The 23,020-nt window shown below is 46.5% G+C and overlaps 1 protein-coding gene across 7 annotated transcripts in view; it reads right to left on the bottom strand.

Annotated features, from left to right (window-relative positions):
- The window catches only part of DNMT3B (DNA methyltransferase 3 beta), a 44,330-nt gene that overhangs the window by 13,222 nt on the left and 8,088 nt on the right, over positions 1 to 23,020 (bottom strand). For 3 of the 7 annotated variants that reach the window (XR_011996942.1, XM_072736112.1, XM_072736110.1), the window contains exons 2-11: positions 13,642 to 13,804; positions 12,611 to 12,672; positions 9,903 to 10,010; positions 8,620 to 8,745; positions 7,738 to 7,947; positions 6,874 to 7,032; positions 4,425 to 4,532; positions 3,415 to 3,559; positions 1,581 to 1,706; positions 1,418 to 1,462 (exon numbers count right to left, since the gene is read on the bottom strand). Coding sequence is in view for 5 of the 7 variants with exons in the window: in XM_072736112.1 (XP_072592213.1) it covers positions 1,418 to 1,462; positions 1,581 to 1,706; positions 3,415 to 3,559; positions 4,425 to 4,532; positions 6,874 to 7,032; positions 7,738 to 7,947; positions 8,620 to 8,745; positions 9,903 to 10,010; positions 12,611 to 12,672; positions 13,642 to 13,798 (1,246 nt within the window). In the remaining 2 variants the exon portion in view is untranslated. Of the gene's footprint in view, positions 1 to 1,417; positions 1,463 to 1,580; positions 1,707 to 2,763; positions 2,824 to 3,414; positions 3,560 to 4,424; positions 4,533 to 6,873; positions 7,033 to 7,737; positions 7,948 to 8,619; positions 8,746 to 9,902; positions 10,011 to 12,610; positions 12,673 to 13,641; positions 13,805 to 23,020 lie in introns of all 7 variants that reach the window. The other 4 variants (XR_011996943.1, XM_072736113.1, XM_072736111.1 and 1 more) reach the window with 2 other exon arrangements.

A 23,020-nucleotide genomic window follows, 5' to 3' on the forward strand; every position in this document is an offset into this window, starting at 1 on the left:
CGGGCTCCCTACATGGAACCTGCTTCTCCCTCTGCCTATGTCTCTGACTCTCTCTCTCTCTCTCTCTCTCTGTCTCTCTCTCTCTGTCTCTCATGAATAAATAAACAAAATCTTTTTTAAAGAAATACCTAAGGGGCACTTGGTCAGTTGGGTGTCTGCCTGTGGCTCGGGCTGTGATTCCAAGGACCTCACTGGGATAGAGCACCCATCTGAGGCTCCCTGCTCAGCAGAGAATCTGCTTCTCCCTCTCCCTTTGCCCACATTCTGGCATGCTCTCTCTCATTCACTCTGTTTCAAATAAGTAAAATCTTTAAAAATTAATTAATTTTTAAAAATGTCTGAGACCAATTCTCCCAAGCCAGGAAAAACAGATGGATGACAATCATGGGGAATGGGAGGATTATGGGTCAAGGTTTTCAGGTCCAACAGGGACTTCTCTAAACATGAGCTTTCTCCAGAGCTCCCTTTGCTAGGAACTATGCTGTTTTCCTACCCAGCACTGAGATAACCTCTTGATAAATATTTGTTAACTAAAGGACATCAGGCTGAGGAAGCAAGGGAGAGTCCATCTGTCCTTACACATTCTGAATTACAATGATACACGTCACGGGCAGAATCTCCATTCCAGTGGCTAATTCCCACCCAGTACAAACATACCAGGGTTCACTTAACAGAGTAACAGTGGTGAAGTGTGTCTACCTTGCACCTCAAAGCCTGTTCCACTTCTTGTCTAAGGAAGGCTCAAGTTGTAACAGATCATGGTTTCAGGTTTGGGGTATTCTGGGGCCAAGCCTCCCCAACCCCACTTGCTCATTCACAGGGGCAGGATCAGCCTCAGTGAAAACCAGACAACCCATTCTATTAAATGTAACAACTAAGATATCCACAGCCTACCCCAAGGACATGGCACAGAGCTGTGGGTTAAACTCCCACGGGGCAGTCAAGCAGGCCAAGGCAAAGTTTGAGGAACCCTCAAGGGATCCCTGGGTGGCGCAGCGGTTTAGCGCCTGCCTTTGGCCCAGGGCGCGATCCTGAAGACCCGGGATCGAATCCCACGTCGGGCTCCCGGTGCATGGAGCCTGCTTCTCCCTCTGCCTATGTCTCTGCCTCTCTCTCTCTCTCTGTGACTATCATAAATAAATAAAAAGTTAACAAAAAAATTAAAAAAAAAAAAAAAAAAAAGATAAGTAGCAGAGGGATCCCTTCGGTGGCTCAGCAGTTTAGAGCCTGCCTTTGGCCCAGGGCGTGATCCTGGAGTCCCGGGACCCGCGTTGGGGAGCCTGCTTCTCCCTCTGCCTGTGTCTCTGACCACAACCCCGCCCCCCACTGTATCTTTCATGAATAAATAAAATAAAAATCTTAAAAAAAAAAAAAAAAGATAAGCAGCAGAAACCGAATACAAGGGAGACCATGTTACCTTCCAGGTTACTCTTGTTGTTGCTAACATCCAAAGCCATTTGTTCTGTTGAAAAAAGAGAAGGTGTGACAGGGATTTAGACATACTCATCAGGAATGCCACACACCCTGCCCGATAGCTGGTGGCATCATTCCTCCAGCCTCCTCACTGCCCCAATGATCACCTCGACTCTGGTCCTCCTCTCCTCGGTCTTTGCCGTTATTATAGCAGTTTGTCTTCAGGCGCTTGGGTGGGGGGCAATAGTCTGAGGCAGTTGAGTCCTCAGCTGTGCGTCTTCGAGTCTTGTTCTCTGTGGAAGGTAAGGAGATGGCAGCGGGGGCAGGGGTATGGGGAAAACAGGAGCCTAGGAGAGGACAAGACCATGACCAGGGGCCAGCTACACCTGCACCCTAACGTAAGTCCACACTGGTTGTCCTACAGCCTCTTTGGGGACAACTCTGATGGTGACTGATTTCACAATCCCACGCTAGGGGTTTTAAACAGTGATGGGTGCAAAATAATACATCCTTATAGACCCGACACAAGGAAAATTAGAATAAGCTTGGTCTATGATGCCCAGCATGCAAGCTGAGAGCCATGTGTTGTGACTGAGCATTTGAAATGTGACTTGTGTAACCAGATGACTGCATTTTACATTTAACCTAGATGTAAACTCAAAAACTGCAAATGGAGCCAATCCACTGGCTCATTTGGAACTTGGGACATCTATAAAAATAGATATCCAATATTTCTAATGAAAATTTAGCATCAAAATTTAGACATCCTAAGACATATCGAAAGACAGATTCTGAAAACTCCTCTAAAAAGAAAATGTAAAAATCTCATAATTTGCATACAGGCTGTTAGAAATGCTAAAAGGATGGAAATATTGGATGAAGTTAAATATATAACTTATACCAATTTCACCTATTTTTCAGTAATTTTTAATGTTGTTACCAGAAAAAAAGTTAAAACATTATGTGATCACAGTTTATCTATTTCTATAACTTCCCACTATATTTTTAATCATTCTGTAAATGTCATAGGAACATGGTTAAAGAAAATTACAAACATTAGAAATCATAAGGACCCCTTAGTGACATATTACATTTGACAGCGCATACGGTATTAGAATTGAGAAAGGGAAAGCAAGAATCCAACTAGTGTAGAGAAAATACTGGAAGGATGTGCACACCAGCAATGTTAACTTGAAGGGTCATTGTGAGGGTTGGGAGTGAAGGGGTGGGTGAGGGCTCAAGTTCACTTTTTAACAGATTGGATTCTTTCCCAGTGACCACTGTCTATGCAAGAAATCGAAAGAAAGTGCAGAGAAAATAGTGCAGAGTCAAAATATGGGAAGGGAATACCGTATTTCCTTGATTCTAAGTTCCCACTGCCTGTACGACGCACCTTCGACTTATTAACCACTTATTTGTGGGTGAAGGAGGGAAACAAAACAAAAACAGAAAAATACTATGTTAAATGTGTGAATTGTTAAGACAAATCCTGGATTTCAGGAACCTGGGATTTCCACAGGGACAATGTGAAGAAACTACACATCTCTTTATAATAGAGAAAATATAGTCCTGGTAAAACCCATTAGAATGGATGATGCCTCCTTCCCAATGGAATGGTTTCTGGGGTTTGGAGAGGGTTTAATACTTTCCAGGTTTTCTCCAGTGAGCATAGCTTAATTATCTTTTCCTTTAAAAAAGGGGGGGGGGGGCACTAGTCAAGATTCCATCTTGGCCTTGTGTTTACTTAAGTTTTCACAACAGATTGAATCCCAATGACATGTACTTGACCTTTAGCAGGAAAAGTGACCAGGGGACCTGGAAAAGGCTGGGCTGTTTGCTTTTCCAGCATCCTTGAGGGTTCACTGGGTGGGAGAGCTCCAGAGCTGACAGATTGCTGGAATGCTGGGGTAGGGTGGGCATCAGCAGGGGGTAGCTGCATCTACCAAGAGGTCCCCCCCACCAGCAGTGGACTGTGGTTGCTGCCCAGGGTCCCAGTCCCACCTGGTTGCTTGTTGTTGGGCTTGAGGCCCTCGATCCCAGTGGGCTTAAAACCCCCGTGGGCCCACTCTAACATGGGCTTCAGCTGGTCCTCCAACGAGTCTCCAGGGTTGCTGGGGAAGGTTTTGCCAGCCCGTACCCTGGCTTTCTGTGGAGATAGACAGGCTATGATGAATAGGAGGGACGGGTGCTTGCCAGACCACACCTAGGGCTTCCGGCAGCTGGGGCCTGCATTCTTCCTTACACTGGTCCCTTTCAGAGCCCAGCAGCTGTCCTGAGCTCTGGTATGTGACAGGAGGAGGGGCCTGAGTCTAGAGACATAGGCAGGTGGCCATGGAGAGGGAATTAGGTCTCCCCTCAGAGATACCAAATCTCTTTCCTGTAGGGACTTGAGGGCTCAGCCCCCTCTCAAAGGGCAGAGGATCAGCATTAGCTCTGTCACTTTTAGATTTCGAGAAACCATCAGCCAGCACCAAAGCCACCATCACTGCCTATGAGAAGCTTCAGATTTCTGGTTTTATTTACCCAATGATAGTGGGGCAGGCCCGGGGGCGGGGGGGGGGCGGAGGGCGGGGGACGTGATTACAGAGGACCAGGAAGTTTCATGTGCCTAACTGAACACCAAGGATGGCTCATAAATACCGCAACAAGGCCACGGACCATTTCATTTCCAAATCAACGTAGAGGGAGTGATGGAGCCTGATGGAACCCCAGACAATGAGGCAGTTGGCCTCTGCCCTCTCCACTCGACCTCAAATCACATCTCTCGAAAAGGAAAAAGACTATGAGGCTCTGAAGAAGCTCATTTACAAATCTGAATATATTGGAAATTCCTCCAGGAAAGTCTCAAACACCTTCCTTTCATTTCCTAGTCCGTGGGTTCTTGTCATGTTTGCATACACTTCCTCCCTGGAAGCTCCCCTGTGCTATCATTGCCCACACTGTAGCCTGAGGTGGCTTCTGCTCTAATTCTGTTCTTGTGGCAAAGCCCTCCCCACCTACTACAGTGTTACCTCCAATGCATGGTACATGGCTTTCCTGTAAGACACCAGCTTATTGAAGGTTGCCAGGTTAAAGTGCTGGCTGAACAGCCCCAGGGCCACCAGCTTATCTGCAGACACCTAAAAGAGACAGCCATCATCAGCATCCATTTACAGCTGTTGTCTGAACACCTAGTGTCTCTCCCAGGTTTATTCCTGGAGTTGAAGTTCACAGACTAAAAAGATAGGAAGAAAAAGATAGGGAGAGTAAATAGAAAACAGAAATAGTGCCCTACCTGACAAACCTTATACCAGACGTATGGTGAATATGATAGTCCAAATGTGAGGAAATAGGATACTCCAAAAAGATGCAATCAACTACACCCTGTAGTTGATTTGCAATCAACTACACCCTGTATTATTTTCTAAAAGTACAAATGACCCACATGGTCCCTGGTGTGGGCCCGTCTTAAAATTCAGAGTAGATGCCCTGACATGGATGCTTTTGCATATGTTCTTTCCTCCCTCATGAGTAGGACTGTGATTTGACCTTCTATGAACAGAATTATTTTTTTTTTAAGATTTTATTTATTTATTCACGAGAGATACACAGAGAAAGGCAGAGACATAGAGGAAGAAGCAGGCTTCCTGGAGGAGCCTGATGCAGAACTTGCTCCCAGGATTCCAGGATCATGATCTGAGCCAAAGGCAGACACTCTCAACACTCAATCACTGAGACACCCAGGTGCCATTAACAGAATTGATTTAATGAATATGTTTAGAGAATAATGCTTGGCCCAGTGTAATCAATTTTTAGTTATTAAGATTTGTTGGTATGTGCCTTCCATTGGAGCTCAGTACCCATCTTCCACAAGTCTCAGGCCCCATGTCCCTTGGCCATATATTAAAAAGTCAGCCTGCCAGTAGATGAAACTAGTGTTGGAGGCTGCTGATTAACTCTGAAAAGACATGTCTTCTTAACACTGCATGCTTATTCTCATGCCAAGGTGTTTTGCACCTCAAGGGGCTGTTGCCACCGTTTATAAGAAACTGGGGATCAGAATGGTTGTACACTGAAATGTGAGTTCCATTCCCAGCACTAAACTGCTCTAATGCAGTGTTGTAGCCAAGCACCAGGACCTGCAATACAATCCCATCCTCTTACAGTAACAGCCACACACTTCATCAGACCCAGTTCATTTTAGGTCTCACTGGGCCAAAGCAATTACAAACAATTCATGTTCCTTCATTTCACAGAACTCAGGGCCTACATCCCTGCAGTTAGATGCTGCAGAGAGAGCAAAGGCCCAGGACATTTGTCATCCTACTCCCTCTGCTGGCCAAAAAGAAGAGTATATCCATCTGATTCACCTACCATGCTGACTCCAAGTTCCATTTATCTCACTCACCCTTTGGGAATTTCAGCGTGTTTACAGCAAATGACACTGAGGAAGCTCAAATCATGGAAAAGAATGAACCTTGATTTAAGGCCAAATCCCACAGATGTACTGGGTAGGCCTATATCCCAAACCATCTTGCTGCTGTTCTTCGTCAAACCTCAGGGCCTGTGGAAGTTTGGACTAGTATTTCGAAAAGAAACCATCACAGGCAAAGTATTGCCTGCATATGTTCTTAGCACAAGCTGATATCTCAGAATGTTCCTTGGACAGGGTGTAAGAATCAAACCGCCAGATTCATGCCCAACAAACAGAACTCCTAACTCCATACACTCAAGAAAGAAATCAAAATGGTTAATATCAATAGAAAAGGTTGTAAAACCTGGGTAGCCTAGTTGGTTACTCATCTGACACTGTTTTGGCTCAGGTTATCTCTGGGTCATGAGATTGAGCCCTATGTCAGGCTTTCTGCACAGAATCTGCGTAGGCTCTCTTCCTCTGACCTGCCCCCCCATAAATACATCTTAATAAATAGAAAGGTTAATACAAATAATCAACAGACTTTGAAATCAGTACTCCATTGAACTTTTTTTTTTTCTCGTAACTATCACCAAGTGGCCATAGGTCCGCCAGGCATGACCCCCTCCCCACATCTCTCAGAGGCAGATACCATCCTATCTGTCTCCAAGGAGGATCTTTGAGTCTGTTTGACTGTTTGGGGGTTTTTTTGTTTTTGTTTTTGTTTTTGAGTCCTCATGACTGTTCCTGACTGCTCAGGAATTCCTTCTGGGGACTTTGCCCCAGAGAAGGAAAAACCAACAGAGCACAAGTGGCCACAAGTGGCTTCAGAGAACTTTCCAGCCCTTTGTCTCCTATAAGGATAGATTGATAATCTGGGCCTGAGACTATGTATTAGTTTAAGCCAGTTAACAAATTTTTGTCCTCTGTAGATAGGATTCAAACAGCCTCAAACATCTAGAGAAAGCAGACACAGGCTGTTCATCTTAAAGAGTGAAGTGTAAAAGGAAGGGTACAAAACACTGTGGGTCTGTGTCCCATGAGAGCCTGTCTTGCCCTGGACTCACCTCAGAGAACTTGCCATCACCAAACCACTGGACCCACCGCATGCCAGACATGGCCTGGCGCTTGGAGGTAGCCTTCCATGACACGACCATGGCAGGCCACCAGGAGAAGCCCTTGATCTTTCCCCATACGAGGTCCCCTATTCCAAACTCCTTCCCATCCTGGAAGAAAAACCACATGAAGGAATCCCAATGAGATGGATGGCCTGAACCAAGCAAGAAAAAAATCCTCCATACCCCAATGCCTCAGGGTTAAACATGGGGCATTACTTTAACAAGATAAAAACCAGGAGTAAGGACACCTTGAATATAAGGGATCAGTTTGGTTTTTTGATAGAAATATGGGATTTTATGGGATTTGTAACAATATAAACAAAAACTCACAGGAAATAAGATCAAATAACATAATGACAATCACCTGGGTACTCCCCCCACAGCCAAACAGGCCATTACAAAACCATTTAAAAGCAAAAAAGAAATTTTGGACATTTGAACACAAAAAGTTTGCCATAATATAGGAGATGCCCATGAAAAAACAAGTTGTTAACACAGAACTACAGTAAGTAGGAAAAGATTTCTAGGTGATACATACTTACATACGTACATACATACATACATTATACATACCTATGCAGGAAAGCTGGAGTAAAGCAAGCACACCCAATTGGCTAATCATGAACAATACACAATATGGATTATGTAATACAGTAGATTATAGACATAAGTGAAGCAACTCTAGTTCCTAATAAAAATAGCTAGTCTAACTGTATGTAACATATGATGAACAGAATCTTTTATAATAGTGAACCTTCCCCAAAAGGAGGAATACCCACTTCTTCCTTATTATTTAGCTGTTCCTAGTGGTACCTGATACTCCGCGCTGTCAGCATCTCTACCCTCTGCATCCACCTGCGGGGACTCCAAACCCTCCTGCTGGCTGTCCTGGGCTAGGCGGGTGTAGGGGGTGCTGCTGCTCTGGGGCACCACATCGTCATCTGTGAGGTCAATGGTGAGGTAGGGGCTGCCTGGGGATGGCCACGGTGTGCCTGCCAAGGATACTGTACGCCGCCTCAGGGACTGTGAACAGAAGGACACAGAACGTAAGCCACAGCAAAACAGCTAGGTGACCAGAGACTAGTGGAACCCCCCTAGTTGCTTCCCAGGCAAGCAGAAACAGTAGCGATGTTAAGTTGAATAGAACGGAGACCAGCAAGGATGGTTTTCCAGGAACGAAGAGTATCCCTCAAGTGGTGGAAAAAAGCAACTTTCATCAGAACAGAGACAGAATCAAGGACAAAGGCAGAATAACGATGAAGGATGCCAAGAAGCTCCAAGCTCAGAGAAGGCCGCTGGTTTCCTTATATGCTTACTGTGTGCCCAGCCTTGCCACAGGAGTGGAGAATTGCAGTAACCACTGGGGTTTCCTCAAGACAGTTCAAAGAAGATACCAGGGAGACAAAACAGTTGAGTAGTTGGTAGTTTCCAGCTCATTCCCGAGGAGCAGGAACCCAGTCAGCAAGGAGTTTGCAGATTCCCACCCGAATTCCATCCAGGATCAGGCCAGGAGAGAGGTCATTCAGACTTAAGAGAAGCTTACCAGGCACCCAGGAGAGAAAGGAAAGGCAAGATCCTAAAAAGGTGATAAGAGTGAAGATTGGATGGAGGTTATACACCGGCTACTCTTGGTGGCACAGTGAGAGAGAGGTAGATCTTCCACTTAAGAGACTGAGGGTTATCTGGGGAACCAACCCTGGTAGCTGATAACTCCACGGGGGACTCATCCACGTGATTGCGGCCCTGCCGGCCTCGGGTGGCACGTAGAGAGGGCCTGTGCCTCTCCCGGCTGGAGGCACTGGTGTTATTTCGGGTTCGGACCTGGAAGCAAGAGAGGATAAGCACATGGCCTTTGGTGACAAGAGGCATAGGGTTTCAGACCAAGGGCCAAGAGAAGTAGACTTGAGAGATCACCTCCCATCAACAGAAGTGCATGAGGTGGTTAAGCTAGGGAAGAGCTCTGGATCAGCAATGGCCCCCCCAGAATCTCCCCAGATAATGGGAGAAAGAGGTAGGGTGTCAGCAGGGCTGCCAACAGTCGGCAGCAGATCCCATGCTACCTGTCAGTAGCAGCTGGCACCTGCAGATTCAAGGGAAAACTAAAATCCAGGTTAGCCCAAACCAAACATTTTTCCCCAAAAAGCATTAGAGTGTTGCCTTCTTCTGGAAGGTACTGGATTATCAAGATAGAGGAGAAGCCCTTATGCTCCTTTCTCAAAATGACATGAACTTGGGGGTTGTGCATCTGTATTCAACTCCTGCACACAAGAATTACTGTTTATGGGGCATCTGGGTGGCTCAATCGGTTGAGCGGCTGACTTGATTTTCCCGCTCAGGTCATGACCTCAGGGTCCTGGGATCAATTCCGAGGTAGGTAGGGCTCTGTGCTCAAGTGGGAATTTGCTTCAGGATTCTCTCTCCCTCTGCCCCTCCCCCTATTAGCTTACTAGCACCTAAAATAATTCAATCTTAGAAAAAAAAAAAAAAAAGATTTTAAAAGACTTCCTGTTTAATCCTGGAATCTTCACTCATCTGTAAAAAGGGCACCTATATATCATATAATGCTAGGTGAGATTATAAAACTAGACCAGCAATGGTCAAGTGTCTGGCTGCTCATAGACGGGGTGACCACTAGCAAAGACTGCCTTCTCATTTCCTTGCTCTGTTAAGTCACAGAATCTACTTACAGAAGAACCAACTCCCAAAGGTGATTGACAATGGAATCGTTCACCTAAAATGATCCTAAATGGTCTTGGGCACTTAAAGACAGGGGTGCCGAAAAAGAGCTGAAACCCTGCCTTGTGAAAGAAAGCCTTCATAATGGTAGTTCATGAACTTTGATGTCATTTTCCACTTTCAAAATGTTTTGGTAACCTCACTCTCCAAAGTTCCAAGGAGAAAGGATGCTCCAAAAGAGCTTTTTTCCATGCAGGCCTACGAATGCTTGGAAATGCCCTAGCCCAGGGAGGGGGACTTACTGCTGGGCTTTCAGACCGAGTCCTGGTTTCACGGAAGAGTTTGGGCATCACTGGGGTGTCAGAGCCATCCCCATCTTCCCCTTCACCATCTCCGTCACCAGTCAGATCCTTTACAAATGAAGCAATATGAATGTTAAAAGAATGTCATGAAAAGATCAAGAATGAAGAGTCAAAAAAAAAAAAATGAATGTAGAGTCAATCATATTGAAAACTATCATTCACATTGGCCCAAGTGACCTGAAAATATTTTTTCAACCACCACATTTTGTTCCAAAACTACTTTACAGCAGCTTACCATGAGGACCACAGATTCAAGATACGATTGAAAAATAAAACCCAAGTGGAATAAAAAATTCTACAATATGGTCTGGGTGCAATATGCATTGTCCAGACACCTATATCCAGGGACTGGGTGGCTCAGTGGTTGAGCAATCAGCCTTAGGCTCAGGGTGTGATCTTCGGGTCCTGGGATTGAGTCCCACATTGGGCTCCCGTCATGGAGCCTGCTTCTCCCTCTGCCTATGTCTCTGTCTCTCTGTGTCTCTCATGAGTAAATAAACTTCAAAATAAAAAAGGACTCCTGTATCTACACCACATCAGATGGGTTTGGCTATGCACAGCAGGGAGAGCTGGTCAATTTAGCAATTAAGTGTCTGGGAGAAATCTAAGTAAGGCTCAAGGGAGATGCTTCTTGATATAATGACCAGGAAGAAATTGCATCAATTCTGTGTCAAGTCATGAAGAAACCCTAGTGCATAACCTAGGCCACACAGCAAAATCCAAAAAACTGGGGATAAAAACTAGAGCAGTGGTGAGCAGCATGTGGCCCAGCTGTACTGTTAATAAACTTGGATTTTTCCTGTGCCAATCTTATGGCCTTGATGGAGTCCACGCTTCTATTTAAAACCATAACAGTACTTTCCTTGTAGCACAACAGGGTGATAATGAGAATAGACTAATGCATGCCTTGAACAAGGCCAAGCTCAGAGGGAAATGATCAGAAAGGAGTTTCCATTCCCATTACTGGTAATGGTCCACCAGAACTCAAAGAGCTGTCCTCAACACATGGTCTCAAATAGCCACACAGCTTTTTCTCTCACCATCTGGGTGCCCACTGCTTGCTCTGCAGCAGAACAGAAGCTATGTGGATGTGAGTTTTCATTTGTCTGTAACTGGTGCCTAACACTGGTTCTTTGAAAAAAGTAACCATGGGCAGCCCCCGTGGCACAGTGGTTCGGTGCCAACTGCAGCCTGGGATGTGATCCTGGAGACCCAGGATCCAGTCCCATGTCGGGCTCCCTGCGTGGAGCCTGCTTCTCCCTCTGCCTGTGTCTCTGCCTCTCTCTCACTCTCTCAGAGAGAGTGTGTGTGTCTCTATGAATAAACAAATAAAATCTTTAAAAAAATTTTTTTGAAAAAAAGTTGAAAAAGCTCTACTCTGATTAATAAGGATACAGTGGAGGATGCCTGGGTTGCTCAGTGGTTAAGCATCTGCCTTCAGTTCCGGGTGTGATCCTGGGATCCAAGGTGGAGTCCCACATCGGGTTCCCTAGAGCCTGCTTCTCCCTCTCCCTGTGTCTGTGTCTGTGTCTCTCTCTCTTTCCATCTCTCATGAATAAATAAAATCTTTAAAAAAAAAAAAAAAAAAGGACACAGTGGGCATAAATGATGTCAGGAATAAAAAAACAAAATCATGGAAACCTTTAACTTTGAAAAAAAAACTGACCAAGTAGAAACCTTAACACATGCAAGAAAAGATATTGCAAAGATGGTTTAAAATCCCCTAAAACAAACTAGGCAAGTATTTTCCATATTGAAAAGAGGCCACCTAACCATGGTACCAAAACCAAACACAAATATATTAGTAATATATTACAAGAAATAAAATCATATACCCATTTTATTCATCAATAGATGCTAAAAGTAAATCAAATTTGAAACATATCACAACCAAGTTGGGCTCATTCTAGGAATAAAAAGGACAGTTAACTACATAAGAAATTCATTAGTATAACTGATCACACACTGAGAAAAAGAGAATTTCAAAAAATATGCTGGGGGATCCCTGGATGGCCCAGCAGTTGAGCGCCTGCCTTCAGCCCAGAGCGTGATCCTAGAGACCCGGGACTGAGTCCCACATCGGGCTCCCTGCATGGAGCCTGCTTCTCCCTCTGCCTGTGTCTCTGCCTCTATCTCTATCTCTCATGAATAGATACATAAAATCTTAAAAAAAAGGGATCCCTGGGTGGCGCAGTGGTTTGGCGCCTGCCTTTGGCCCAGGGCGTGATCCTGGAGACCCGGGATTGAATCCCACATCAGGCTCCCGGTGCATGGAGCCTGCTTCTCCCTCCGCCTGTGTCTCTGCCTCTCTCTCTCTCTCTGTGACTATCATAAATAAATAAAAAAATTTAAAAAAAATATATATATATACTCTGGGAAGCATTGAGTAAAAAACTTCATAATTTAATAAAATGAATTATTTATGATTTGAAAGACTTGGCACGTAACAGAAAATGCCATCATACATGAATTTGTTCAGAACCCTGTGTGCTTACCGTTCAAATTCATCTTTCAACAAATACTTATTGGATACCAGTTTAGATGAGCCTCAAGTTCCCCATTTAAAGTTCAAGGGAAAAAATAATAATAATAATAAGGTTCAAGGGAATTTCCCTGGAACCCTGAAAAGGGGGCAGTAGAGCACATACCTGAGTATAACTTAGCAGACTGGAGACCTCCCTCTTGGACAATCGTGAGCTTGATCTGCGGCCTGGAGAAAAGAACCAAAGTTAATGTTTTGAGGAAGGGGCAATCTCCAGGCTGGATAGCAGTGTGCCCTCCCTTGCTGACCTGCTGTCCCCTAGAGTCTCCTTCTCGAGGCTGTGGGCTGGGATCTCTCAAAACCACTGTCATCCTCAGGGGTTAACTCCTAGCCCCTCAGGATCTATGGTCCTGTCAATGTATTCGTAAGGCACAGGGCACAAGGCTAAAAGGCACATCATCAGACAATTCTTTCCAGAATTGTGGCTACCAAACTACAATTAATGAACAATCCAGTGACAGCCATATCAGCCACATTTCAAGTTCTCATATGTGCTTAGTGGCTATGATAGCAAACAATGCAGAAAACACAACATTTTCGCCCTCGCTGAAAGTTCTATTGGACAACACAGCTCCAGGGGATTTCAACAACAGGAGGAGACAATACAGGGGTTTCCAAAATAGCTGGGTAAGAAAAATCTCAAAAAAAAAAAATCTCAGTGGGCAGTTCCCCAGGTGATGTGATCGGGAACTGTCCAGGGGAGAGGAGGGAAAGGGAAGGATGGGAATGGAAACATGCCCCCCACCCTCCCCAGTGGAGTACCTTCTTCCCACATAATCACAAACCCAGCTGCAAGGGAAATGGGGTCCCACCTCAGAAGGGCCAAAGACCCCAGCCTATGCTGCAACCACCCCCATCATGGCGGAGTCTGACTAGGGTCATCACCTTGGGGCTACCTCCTTAAGAGTCCCAGCGGAGGTGCTGTGGGCAGTCGGGGGGGCCAGGGCCCATGGACAGGGATGAGTAGGGGGCTGGGCTCTGCCTACATCCATTTCCCTTCCCTGGGAGGTGTGGCAGAGCCTGTCAGAGAGACCAGACCCCTCTCCCCACAACCTGCCTTGAGCCTGCTGGGAGGCTCAAGTCCCAGCTGCTGTCTGCAGAGTCTGCCCCACCCCTCCTCCCCACTGGCCCGGCCACCTCTGATCTCCGGGGTGCTGATGGCCTCCAGGATGGGGGGTGAGGGTGCATCCTTGGAGTCAGAAGACTGGTCGCTGCAGACCCCGTTAGTGATGATGGAGTCTTCCCTCCCGCTGGCGTCCTCCTCTCTGTTGAGCTGTCTGGTGTCTCCCTTCATTGTTTCCTGCAGGAGGGCCAGAATGGGTAGGGTAGCCGGGAAGCAGGGGCATAAGGGGGCGGCACAGCCCAATCCTCCCACCAATAGCTCTAGGTCCTCAGGCCCAAAGAGGTCCCTTGACAGATTCTCCGGGGGATCCTCCTGCCCCAGGAACGCCCACCAGGCTGCCCCACAGAGCCCACCCCCCTCCCTCACCAAACTCGGAGGCTCAGGGCTTGGTTCCATGTGGCCAGGCGGCCTGAAGGCTCAGATACCAGCACCCAGGACAGAGGAGGGGGTTGGGCTGTGGTCTGAGGCTTAGGCTGTTCTGTGCAATTAGCCGGCCACTTCAAACAATGCCATTTAGGACCGCCTGCCCCTGCCTGCCCCTGCCTGCCTCCCGACAGCCTTGGTCCCCTCTGCCCCTGGCCCCCTCTCCCTGCCCAGTCTCCGCAGGGCCTCAGGAAGCCAGTGCATTATTTTCCCTCCTGACCCCTTTGTTTGCTCTCTCCCTTCCCTCAATCTCCAGGTCCTCTTCCCACCGCCCCCTCCTCCCCCACAGAACAGCTTCTCTCCTCTCCATGGTAGCGCAAGCCCCGCCCCACCCCAACCTCAGGGGCCCATTGGTCTGTTGGCCTGTCACTCACATCCCTCCTCTCTCACCAGCTGGGGCTCAGAGTCCCAAGTTCCCAAGGAGGGAAAGGATGTAGGAGCACAGTAAAGGGACCAGGGCAAGCTACCAAGGGGCATGCTCCCCATCTGCTCCAGCCTCGCCCACCTCTGGGCCTTAGTGTCCCCACTGCTTCCACTCCTGCTAACTGCATTATCACCAGGCTAGTCAGCTAAGAACAGCTCAGGTTGGGTGTTCACTGATGGGCTATTGGGCTGTGGGATTTCGACCTGGCCTGCAACATATGTTGGCTGCAAGAACCTACACCTTTCTCTCCCTTATTCCTCCTAATGTGATCATGGGCTCATTCTATAGAAAAGGAAAACTGACACACAGCCTTGAGTCTCCAGGGTCAAAAAATGACATGTAAGAAGCCATGGCAAAAATAGAACCTAGGTACAAGGAGAGGCCCACCAGACTCCCATTCCTTAGAGTGCCCCAAACTGCTCCAGAACTACGTGGTGCCACACCCTGGTGGTTCTGGACCCTGTCTTGGGAAGACTTTCACAGCAAAGGGTTGCCTATCACCACTGAGCACTCCCAGCCCCTCCACCCGATTCTGGGAACTCACCACTCCGTACCAGATTGACCCACACTACCCTCCCGGGGTACCTTCTAGAAGCCAACTCCCGTGGTGATGTGGCATCATGTCCACCAGGGGGCGATGTGAGGCTCAGTCTGAATTTAAGGCAGCGCCCCCAGGTGGATATGTGAGGTCACCTGGGGTCCCAACTCCATCCTTTCTACCTGTCCATCCCCCAGGCCTGTGAGTGGGACAGCTAAACCTCTGCTAAGTTCCCCATAAGGTCCAGGAACCAGCACCTTTGCAAATCACCTGGGACCTGGTAAGAGCTACAAAATCTCACACATGGCCATAGGCCTACTCAGTCAAGACCAACATTTGCAAAAGATCCCTGGGGGATTATAATATGCAAGCTAAAGCAGCACTGTTCTGGTTCTAAATGCATAAGGATCCATAGCATAGTGTGCCATCTATCCCCATATGGCCCAGGTGTGCAGGTTCACACTTGCTGGTCTGTGTGGTCACACACCTCACCAGCTCCAGGGAAAAGAGGAATACCTGACCTAACCGATTTGCTGTTTCTCAGCCCCTCTCACTGCCAAGCCCTGACCCGGAGGAACAGGCTGGCTAACCAATGGCCAGTTTCTGTGAGGACAAGCAGCCAAAAATCCCAGGATAACTGCTTGAGTGTGATTCAAAGTAATAATTAATTCCCAGTGTCTGGCTTAGGCCAAATAAGTGAACTAAGTAACCTGGGTGACCTAACAGGGTGGGAGACTGGGTCACAGGGTGAGAGACTCTACATATCCGCCACAGAAGCTTGGGAGAGAAAGTCCAGGGCTTCTAGCCAGGAGCTAGTAAACAGGTCAGAGGCTGAAATGATCACATTTCCCACTCATCATGTAGGGACCAGGATTCACTCAGATAGCCCGGAACTTTGTCAGTCAGGAGCCCTCCTCCTAGACAGGCCCAAGTGAACAATGATTAACTACCACAGGCCTTCTCCCAAGGCCTCAGCAATGCCAACCTGGCCACCCGTCTACCAGACAGATACGAGAGCAGAGCACCTTCTCAAAGCCAGATGGAAATGCTCAGGAAAATCTCCTAACCATAGGAACTAGAGGCATGGACACTGGAGGAAGGTTCAGGCAAGGAAATCTAGCATCCTGGGCTACCTGGGCAGCTAAAAAACCCCCTCCTAATTGCCTAATTCAATTTATGGGATTTCATACACAGTTCATTCTCTGTAGTCTTCATCACCCTGGGTTTCTGTTGACATTAACTTCCCTTGCTGCCTTACTGCCACAACACAGACCAGCGTACAGAACCTGAGCCCACTTTAAGATAACCAGTGCAGTTACTCTCCCCTGGACCAGACCACATTCTACCTTGATCACACTTTACACACAGTGTGAATAAATAAAGCCAGCCTCCAGACATGGCTGCTGTTGCCATCCCCCTCAGCCTGGAAGCCCTCCCCACCCATACCATATGCCTCCCCATCACTCAAAAGCACCTAGTTCAAATCAGGAAGGCTTCTTTCTCTCAAAAACACTTCTGCTCCAAAAAGATACTGGCCCTCCTCACATAGGTACACAAATCCTCTCACCTAATGATACATTATTTTTCAATGCTTACTACTAAATATGCAAGTCTTCTGTGCCTTACCTGTATTAATTCATTTAATCTTTGTATGTAGCACATATGATCCCTATTTTACATGGACAAATGGAAGTACAAATAGGTTAAGGAACATAATACACACTGGACCAGTATAGCTTATTAAAGTTGTTCAAGTCCAGGAAAAGTAAGAACACACTAACTTAACTACACACAGTTGACAACAGGAGGAAATGAGCTCCTGAAATTGGTGTGTAACAGTAGGAACAAATCACCCTCGCCTCGCTTCCCACCACTGCCTGTGATCATTCCAGCACTGGAGAATAAACTTAGCTGAGTTACCTCCCCTGAAAGAGGTGGCACCTTATTGACGGATTTTTCCAGAGCAGTTGCTTTGCCACTCCACTGTTTTAACTGTTCCTGAGTCCCTCCCATAAGCTAAAGGCAGCACAAACCACTCTTAACCCCCACCTGATCCTGAGGCAGGTCCTCTTATCAACCAGTTTTCAACCTGCTCAGATGAGTTAATTAAGTCACCCAACAAGGTGGCAGTGCCAAGACTCATGCCTAGGCAATCCAGGGCACGTGCCTTAACTGCCATGACTGAGACAGGCAGCCAGAGAATTCTAGTTAAGAACAATGCATAACCCATCCCAGGGGCTATAGGAACTTTATGGCTCAGGGACATGATCCACCAGCTGAGTGTTTACCTTCACAAGACGTGATGGTCTAACCTTGTGATGTGAGGTGAACTATGACCCTTTCCCAGAGACTGGGGTCCAGCATGTGATTTAGGGGCAGGCAGCAGTGTGGGATGGGCTCAGCCACAAGGTTCTCCCTGTGAGGCTTTGCCTCATTAGTGCAGGGTGCCTGTGTCCCAACTGAACCAGGTCAGACGTGTCCAAATGCAATGTGGCAGACAGAAGGATGGGTGGCACCCCCAATTAGACTCAAGGAAGAGGCACAGGAACTTGCCCCCCTCACCCCAACCCAGCTATAAAGCTGAGAAGTGATGTCATTCATTTCCTCCAGGCTGGCACCAGCAGCAAAGCTACTTCACAGCTCCTTGTAAATAGTAATTGTGTTAATTAAATGCACAATACAGAAAGGGGATAGAGGACATGATGGAACTGGGTGGAAGGCACATGGGCATCCCTGACTTTCCCTGAATCCCCCAGGCCTTAGAGATTTGATACAGTACAAAAGGAGATTGAAAGATCTTCCCACCTCCCCTTCTTAATAAAGCCCTTCTTCAGCTTGTGGAAGGGAAATCTAGACTACTGAACCCTCCCCATTTCAACTGCTCAAATCTTTCTTTTTTTTATATAATAAATTTATTTTTATTGGTGTTCAATTTATGATCAAGTCTTTCTTAGCTGTTCTATTGTCCAAAATTTGAAAATAGTTGAGACAGAGTAATTACTATGTATCTCATCCAAAAGAGAGAGCTTACTCTTAGGATCCCCCATTTTGTAGATGAGTAAACTGAAGCTCAGAGGAAGCCGATGGGCAGATCCCTTGTCCAGGCCTGCACAGTACTTACTAAGTGATGTACATTTAGGGCCTAATCCACGAGCCAGATCTTAAAGGCATCTTCAAACTAATATGCTAAGTGCAGTTGTAAAAGTGAAGGCTGGGGAGGGACACCTCACCCAGATGAGCAAAGATAGCGGAAACAGTAAGTTCAAAGGTTAGGGGGCTGGAAAGAGGCTGCCTACCTGGCTGGTGGCAGAGCACCAGGTCCCAGAGTTCAGGGCCTTTTGCCTGATCTTTAGGAATATTTGCTAAATTCCAGAGACAGCCAGATTCACAGGAAAGCTGGAATGAGAAAGCCCTCCATGGGCAGCCAGGGTGGCTCAGTGGTTGAGCACAGCCTTCAGCCAGGGTGTGATCCTGGAGACCCCGGATGGAACCCACATCCGGCTCTCTGCATGGAGCCTGCTTCTCCCTCTGCCTGTGTCTCTGCCTCTCTCTGTGATTCTCTCATGAATAAATAAAATCTTAAAGAAAAAAAAGAAAAGAAAAGAAAAAGAAAAAGCTCTCCATGTCTTCCTCAAACCCAAGTCATAGCATTTGTGAATTAAGGACCCTACCTCATTCCCTGGGTGGTTGGTGCTAGGGATCCCAAAGTACAGAACAAAACCCTAAGAACCTGGAGCGTCCACATTTTCATGTGCCATCTTGCCAGTTCTGCCTCACAAAGGGAAGTGATTCAGAAAGTGTGTGGGGGATTGCTCAGTGGCCCTAGGCCATGGCTACCTGCACCACTCTGTCACTGTTCAGTGAATAACTGGGTTCTGCGATATCGATCAGAATTTTTTTTTTTTTTAATTTATGATAGTCACACAGAGAGAGAGAGAGAGGCAGAGACACAGGCAGAGGGAGAAGCAGGCTCCATGCACCAGAAGCCCGACGTGGGATTCGATCCTGGGTCTCCAGGATCGAGCCCTGGGCCAATGGCAAGTGCTAAACCCCAGCGCCACCCAGGGATCCCTCGATCAGAATTTTCAAAACAATTGATCCAAGCTGGGATAAGTGCAAGAAACTGGCTATAGGAACTTGCTCCATGCACCACTGTTCCTATTAGTAAAATACTAATAAACACCTAGACATTCCTAGTGTATTGGAGTTGTACCCTTTATAGATAATTCATAGAAAAAGAAAAGGCTGGGGCGCCTGGCTGCCTCCGTTAGTGGAGTGTGCGACTCTTGATCTCAGGGTTGTGAGTCTGAGACCCACTTTGGGTGTAGACTGCTGAAAAACAAAATCTTAAAAAATAATAAAAGAAAAACCAGGAATTTACAGGAAGATCTGGAAAGGCATGGGAATTTAAACTGAAGTTTAGAGTAAAGCTTTTTGCCCTATAAACAAATGTAAGCACTGAGCCCACTTCCCCTGTAGTTATTTGGGTAACTCTTGGAAGGGTGTGCAAATATGCAGAGGAAGACACTGGAAACTCAGACAATGATGGGTGGGGCAGAACAAGGAGCTGAGGATTCTGGACGACTGGGTGGCTCAGAGGTTGAGCATCTACCTTTGGCTCAGGGGGTGAGGCCAGTATCCAGGATCCAGGATAGAGTCCTGCATCGGGCTCCTTGTGGGAAGACTGCTTCTCCCTCTGCCTGTGTCTCTTCCTCTCTGGGTGTGTTCCTCATGAATAAATAAAATCTTTAGGGATTCCTGGTTAGTGGTTTGGCGCCTGCCTTTGGCCCAGGGTGCGATACTGAAGACCTGGGATCAAATCCCAGGTCGGACTCCAGGTGCATAGAGCCTGCTTCTCCCTCTGCCTGTGTCTCTGCCTTTCTCTCTCTCCCCCTGTGTGACTATCATAAATAAATAAAAATTTAAAAAATAAATAAATAAATAAATAAATAAGATCTTTAAAACAAAGAAGGGGAAGCCCCCCCCCCGCCCCCCCCCCCCCCCCGCCCCGTGGAGCAGCAGTTTAGCGCCGCCTGCAGCCCGGGACATGATCCTGGGGACCGTGGATCGAGTCCCAGGTCGGGCTCTGCATGGAGCCTCCTTCTCCCTCTGCCTGTGTCTCTGTCTCTCTCTCTCTCTATGAATAAATAAATAAAATCTTATAAATAAATAAATAAATAAATAAATAAATAAATAAATAAATAAATAATCTGAGGATTCTAAGAGCTGCCATACTGGGCAGCCCTGGTGGTGTAGCTGTTTAGTGCTGCCTGCAGCCTGGGGCGTGATCCTGGAGACCCAGGATGGAGTCCCACGACGGGGCTCCCTACACGGAGCCTGCTTCTCCCTCTGGCTGTGTCTCTGCCTCTCTGTGTGTGTCTCTATGAATGGATAAATAAAATCTTAATAATAACAATAAATAATAATAATAATAAGAGCTGCCATACTTATTCCTGTGGCCAGTGTCCCTTAGCAAAGCTGTAGTTGAACAGCCCTCTGCCCTCTCCCCTAGAGGGTAAGGGAAGAGAGACTATTTTCTGTTTAGCCACAGCCTTGGTGCTGCCCCTCATGGCAGGGGATTCCTGTTGTTACAGCCAGTGCCTTTTTTTATTTTTTTATTTTTTTATTTTTTTATTTTTTTATTTTTTTATTTTTTTATTTTTTTATTTTTTACGGCCAGGGCCTTAAACCTCAACTCTACATAGGGAAGCAGTGGAGACAGATTCATCCTTTAAGATGGCAAACCTACAGTATGATTGAAAATGCCAAGTGTTCATATCGTGTTACATAGGATTCTAGTGCTAGGAATCGACCCCAGTTGGTAAAGCTTTAACACCTACGTGCAAGGATGATCACTGCTATCCTGCTTATCATGGCAAAAGATGCAAACAAATGACCAGCAAAAGAAACTGGGTAAATCCCATGTAGCCATACTTCAGGATCCTGGTTGAGAGGCGGTGAATGAGGTATGGACTAGGGAGATGAAGCTGTCTCAAGTGAAAGTCTGTACAATAACACAATCTCAGTTGTTAATATGTTAAAATAGGCATTAAGCCAGGTTTCTCCAGCAGTTCTTTCAAACTGTAAAGTCAGTTCTCTCAGGAGCATAGCTTGTGAGTCAACTATGACAAGCCCATTTACGTTTACAGTCAGATGCTGTTCAAGAAGCATTTCCTCCTTTGAAAATAGCCATTCAAGGACAGCCCCGGTTGCGCAGTGGTTTAGCGCCACCTGCAACCCAGGGTGTGATCCTGGAGGCCCTGGATGGAGTCCCACATCAGGCTCTCTGCATGGAGCCTGCTTCTCCCTCTGCCTGGGTCTCTGCTACTCTTTCTGCGTCTCTATGAATAGATAAATAAAACCTTTACAAAAAAAAATAGCCATTCAAGTTTTGTCAACCTAAAGTTACTTGCAGAGGCGCCTGGGTGAAGCACCTGCCTTTGGATCCCAGGGTCCTGGGGTTGAGTCCTGTGTCAGGCTCCCTGCTTAGCAGGGAGTCTGCTTATTCTTATCCCTCTCCATCTCCCTCTTCTTCTTCCTCTCTGTGCCCCTCCCTCTGCTTGCTCTCTCTGTCTCAAAATCTTTTTTATTTTTAAGATTTTATTTATTTATTCATGAAACACACACACACACAGAGAGAGAGAGAGAGACAGAGACAGAGAAAGCACAGAGACACAGGCAGAGGGAGAAGCAAGATCCATGCAGGAAGCCTGACATGGGGCTCAATCCCAGATCTCCAGGATCAGGCCCTGGGCCGAAGGCGCCGCTAACGACGCTAAACCACTGAGCCGCCTGGGCCGCCCTCAAAATCTTAAAAAAAAAAAATGGGGGCACCTGGGTAGGGTCAGTTGGTTAGGGGTCTACCTTTAGCTGAGGTCATGACCCCAGGATCCCTGCTGGATAGGGAGCCTGCTTTTCTCTCTCTGCCACTCCCCCCATTTGTACTCTCTCAAAGAAATAAAATTTTTATAGGGACCCCTGGGTGGCTCAGTGGTTGAGCATCTGCCTTTGGCTCAGAGCATGATCCCGGAGTCTGGGGATCAATTCCCAGGTCGGGCTCCCTGCATGGAGCCTCCTTCTCCCTCTGCCTATGTCTCTGCCTCTCTCTTTTTGTCTCTCGTGAAATAAATAAGAATCTTTAGAAAAAAAATTTAAAAATAAAATATTTTGTAAATAGATACTTGTATATGGTAAGAGGTAGGGATCTCATTTTCTCCCTGTAAGGAAAGCCAAACACTTAATGAAGACTATGTCCAAACTCCACTTATTTTATAAAATTCTCCTATATATGTAAAATGCTTCTGGGTATTCTTTTCCTTTTGGTATTTATCCCTTAGCACCACTTTTAATCATCATAGTTCTAGAATAAGTAAGTGTTCATCTATCCTACGGCAAGCCTTCCAACCTTACTTTAAAGTTTCATCAATTTTCTTCTTAAAGGTCTTGAACATCCCTTAGTTCAACCTTTTCTCATTTCTGGTTCCCTCTTCTAGCCCCCAGATTTTCCTAGGGAGTTAACTCTGCATTCAAATAAATTTAGAGAGCAGCCCAGTGGCCCAGCGGTTTAGTGCTACCTTCAGCCCAGGGCCTGATCCTGGAGACCCGGGTTTGAGTCCCACGTTGGGCTCCCTGCATGGAGCCTGTTTCTCCCTTTGCTTGTGTCTCTGCCTCTCTCTATTTCTCATGAATAAATAAAATATTTTAAAAATAAATAAGTAAATAAATAAATAAATTTAGATAGCATTTATATTTGATTCAAGATGAGAGGATTTACAGGTTACCTCCACCATAATCAGAAACTCCTTTTTTAAACTTATTTTTTAATAGAAAAAAATGGGGAGTGCCTGGGTGGCTAAGTTGCCTGGATGTCTGCCTTTGCTTCAGGTCATGATTCCAGGGTCAAGGGACAGAGACCTGTATCAGGCTCCCTGCTGGGAGGGCTGCTGGGTTGGGAATCTGCTTCTCCCTCTGCCTCTCCACTGGCTGGTGCTCTCTTGTTCTCAAATAA

Source organism: Vulpes vulpes, chromosome 14 (assembly GCF_048418805.1).
Source record: "Vulpes vulpes isolate BD-2025 chromosome 14, VulVul3, whole genome shotgun sequence".
In the NCBI taxonomy this organism is placed as follows: domain Eukaryota; kingdom Metazoa; phylum Chordata; class Mammalia; order Carnivora; family Canidae; genus Vulpes; species Vulpes vulpes.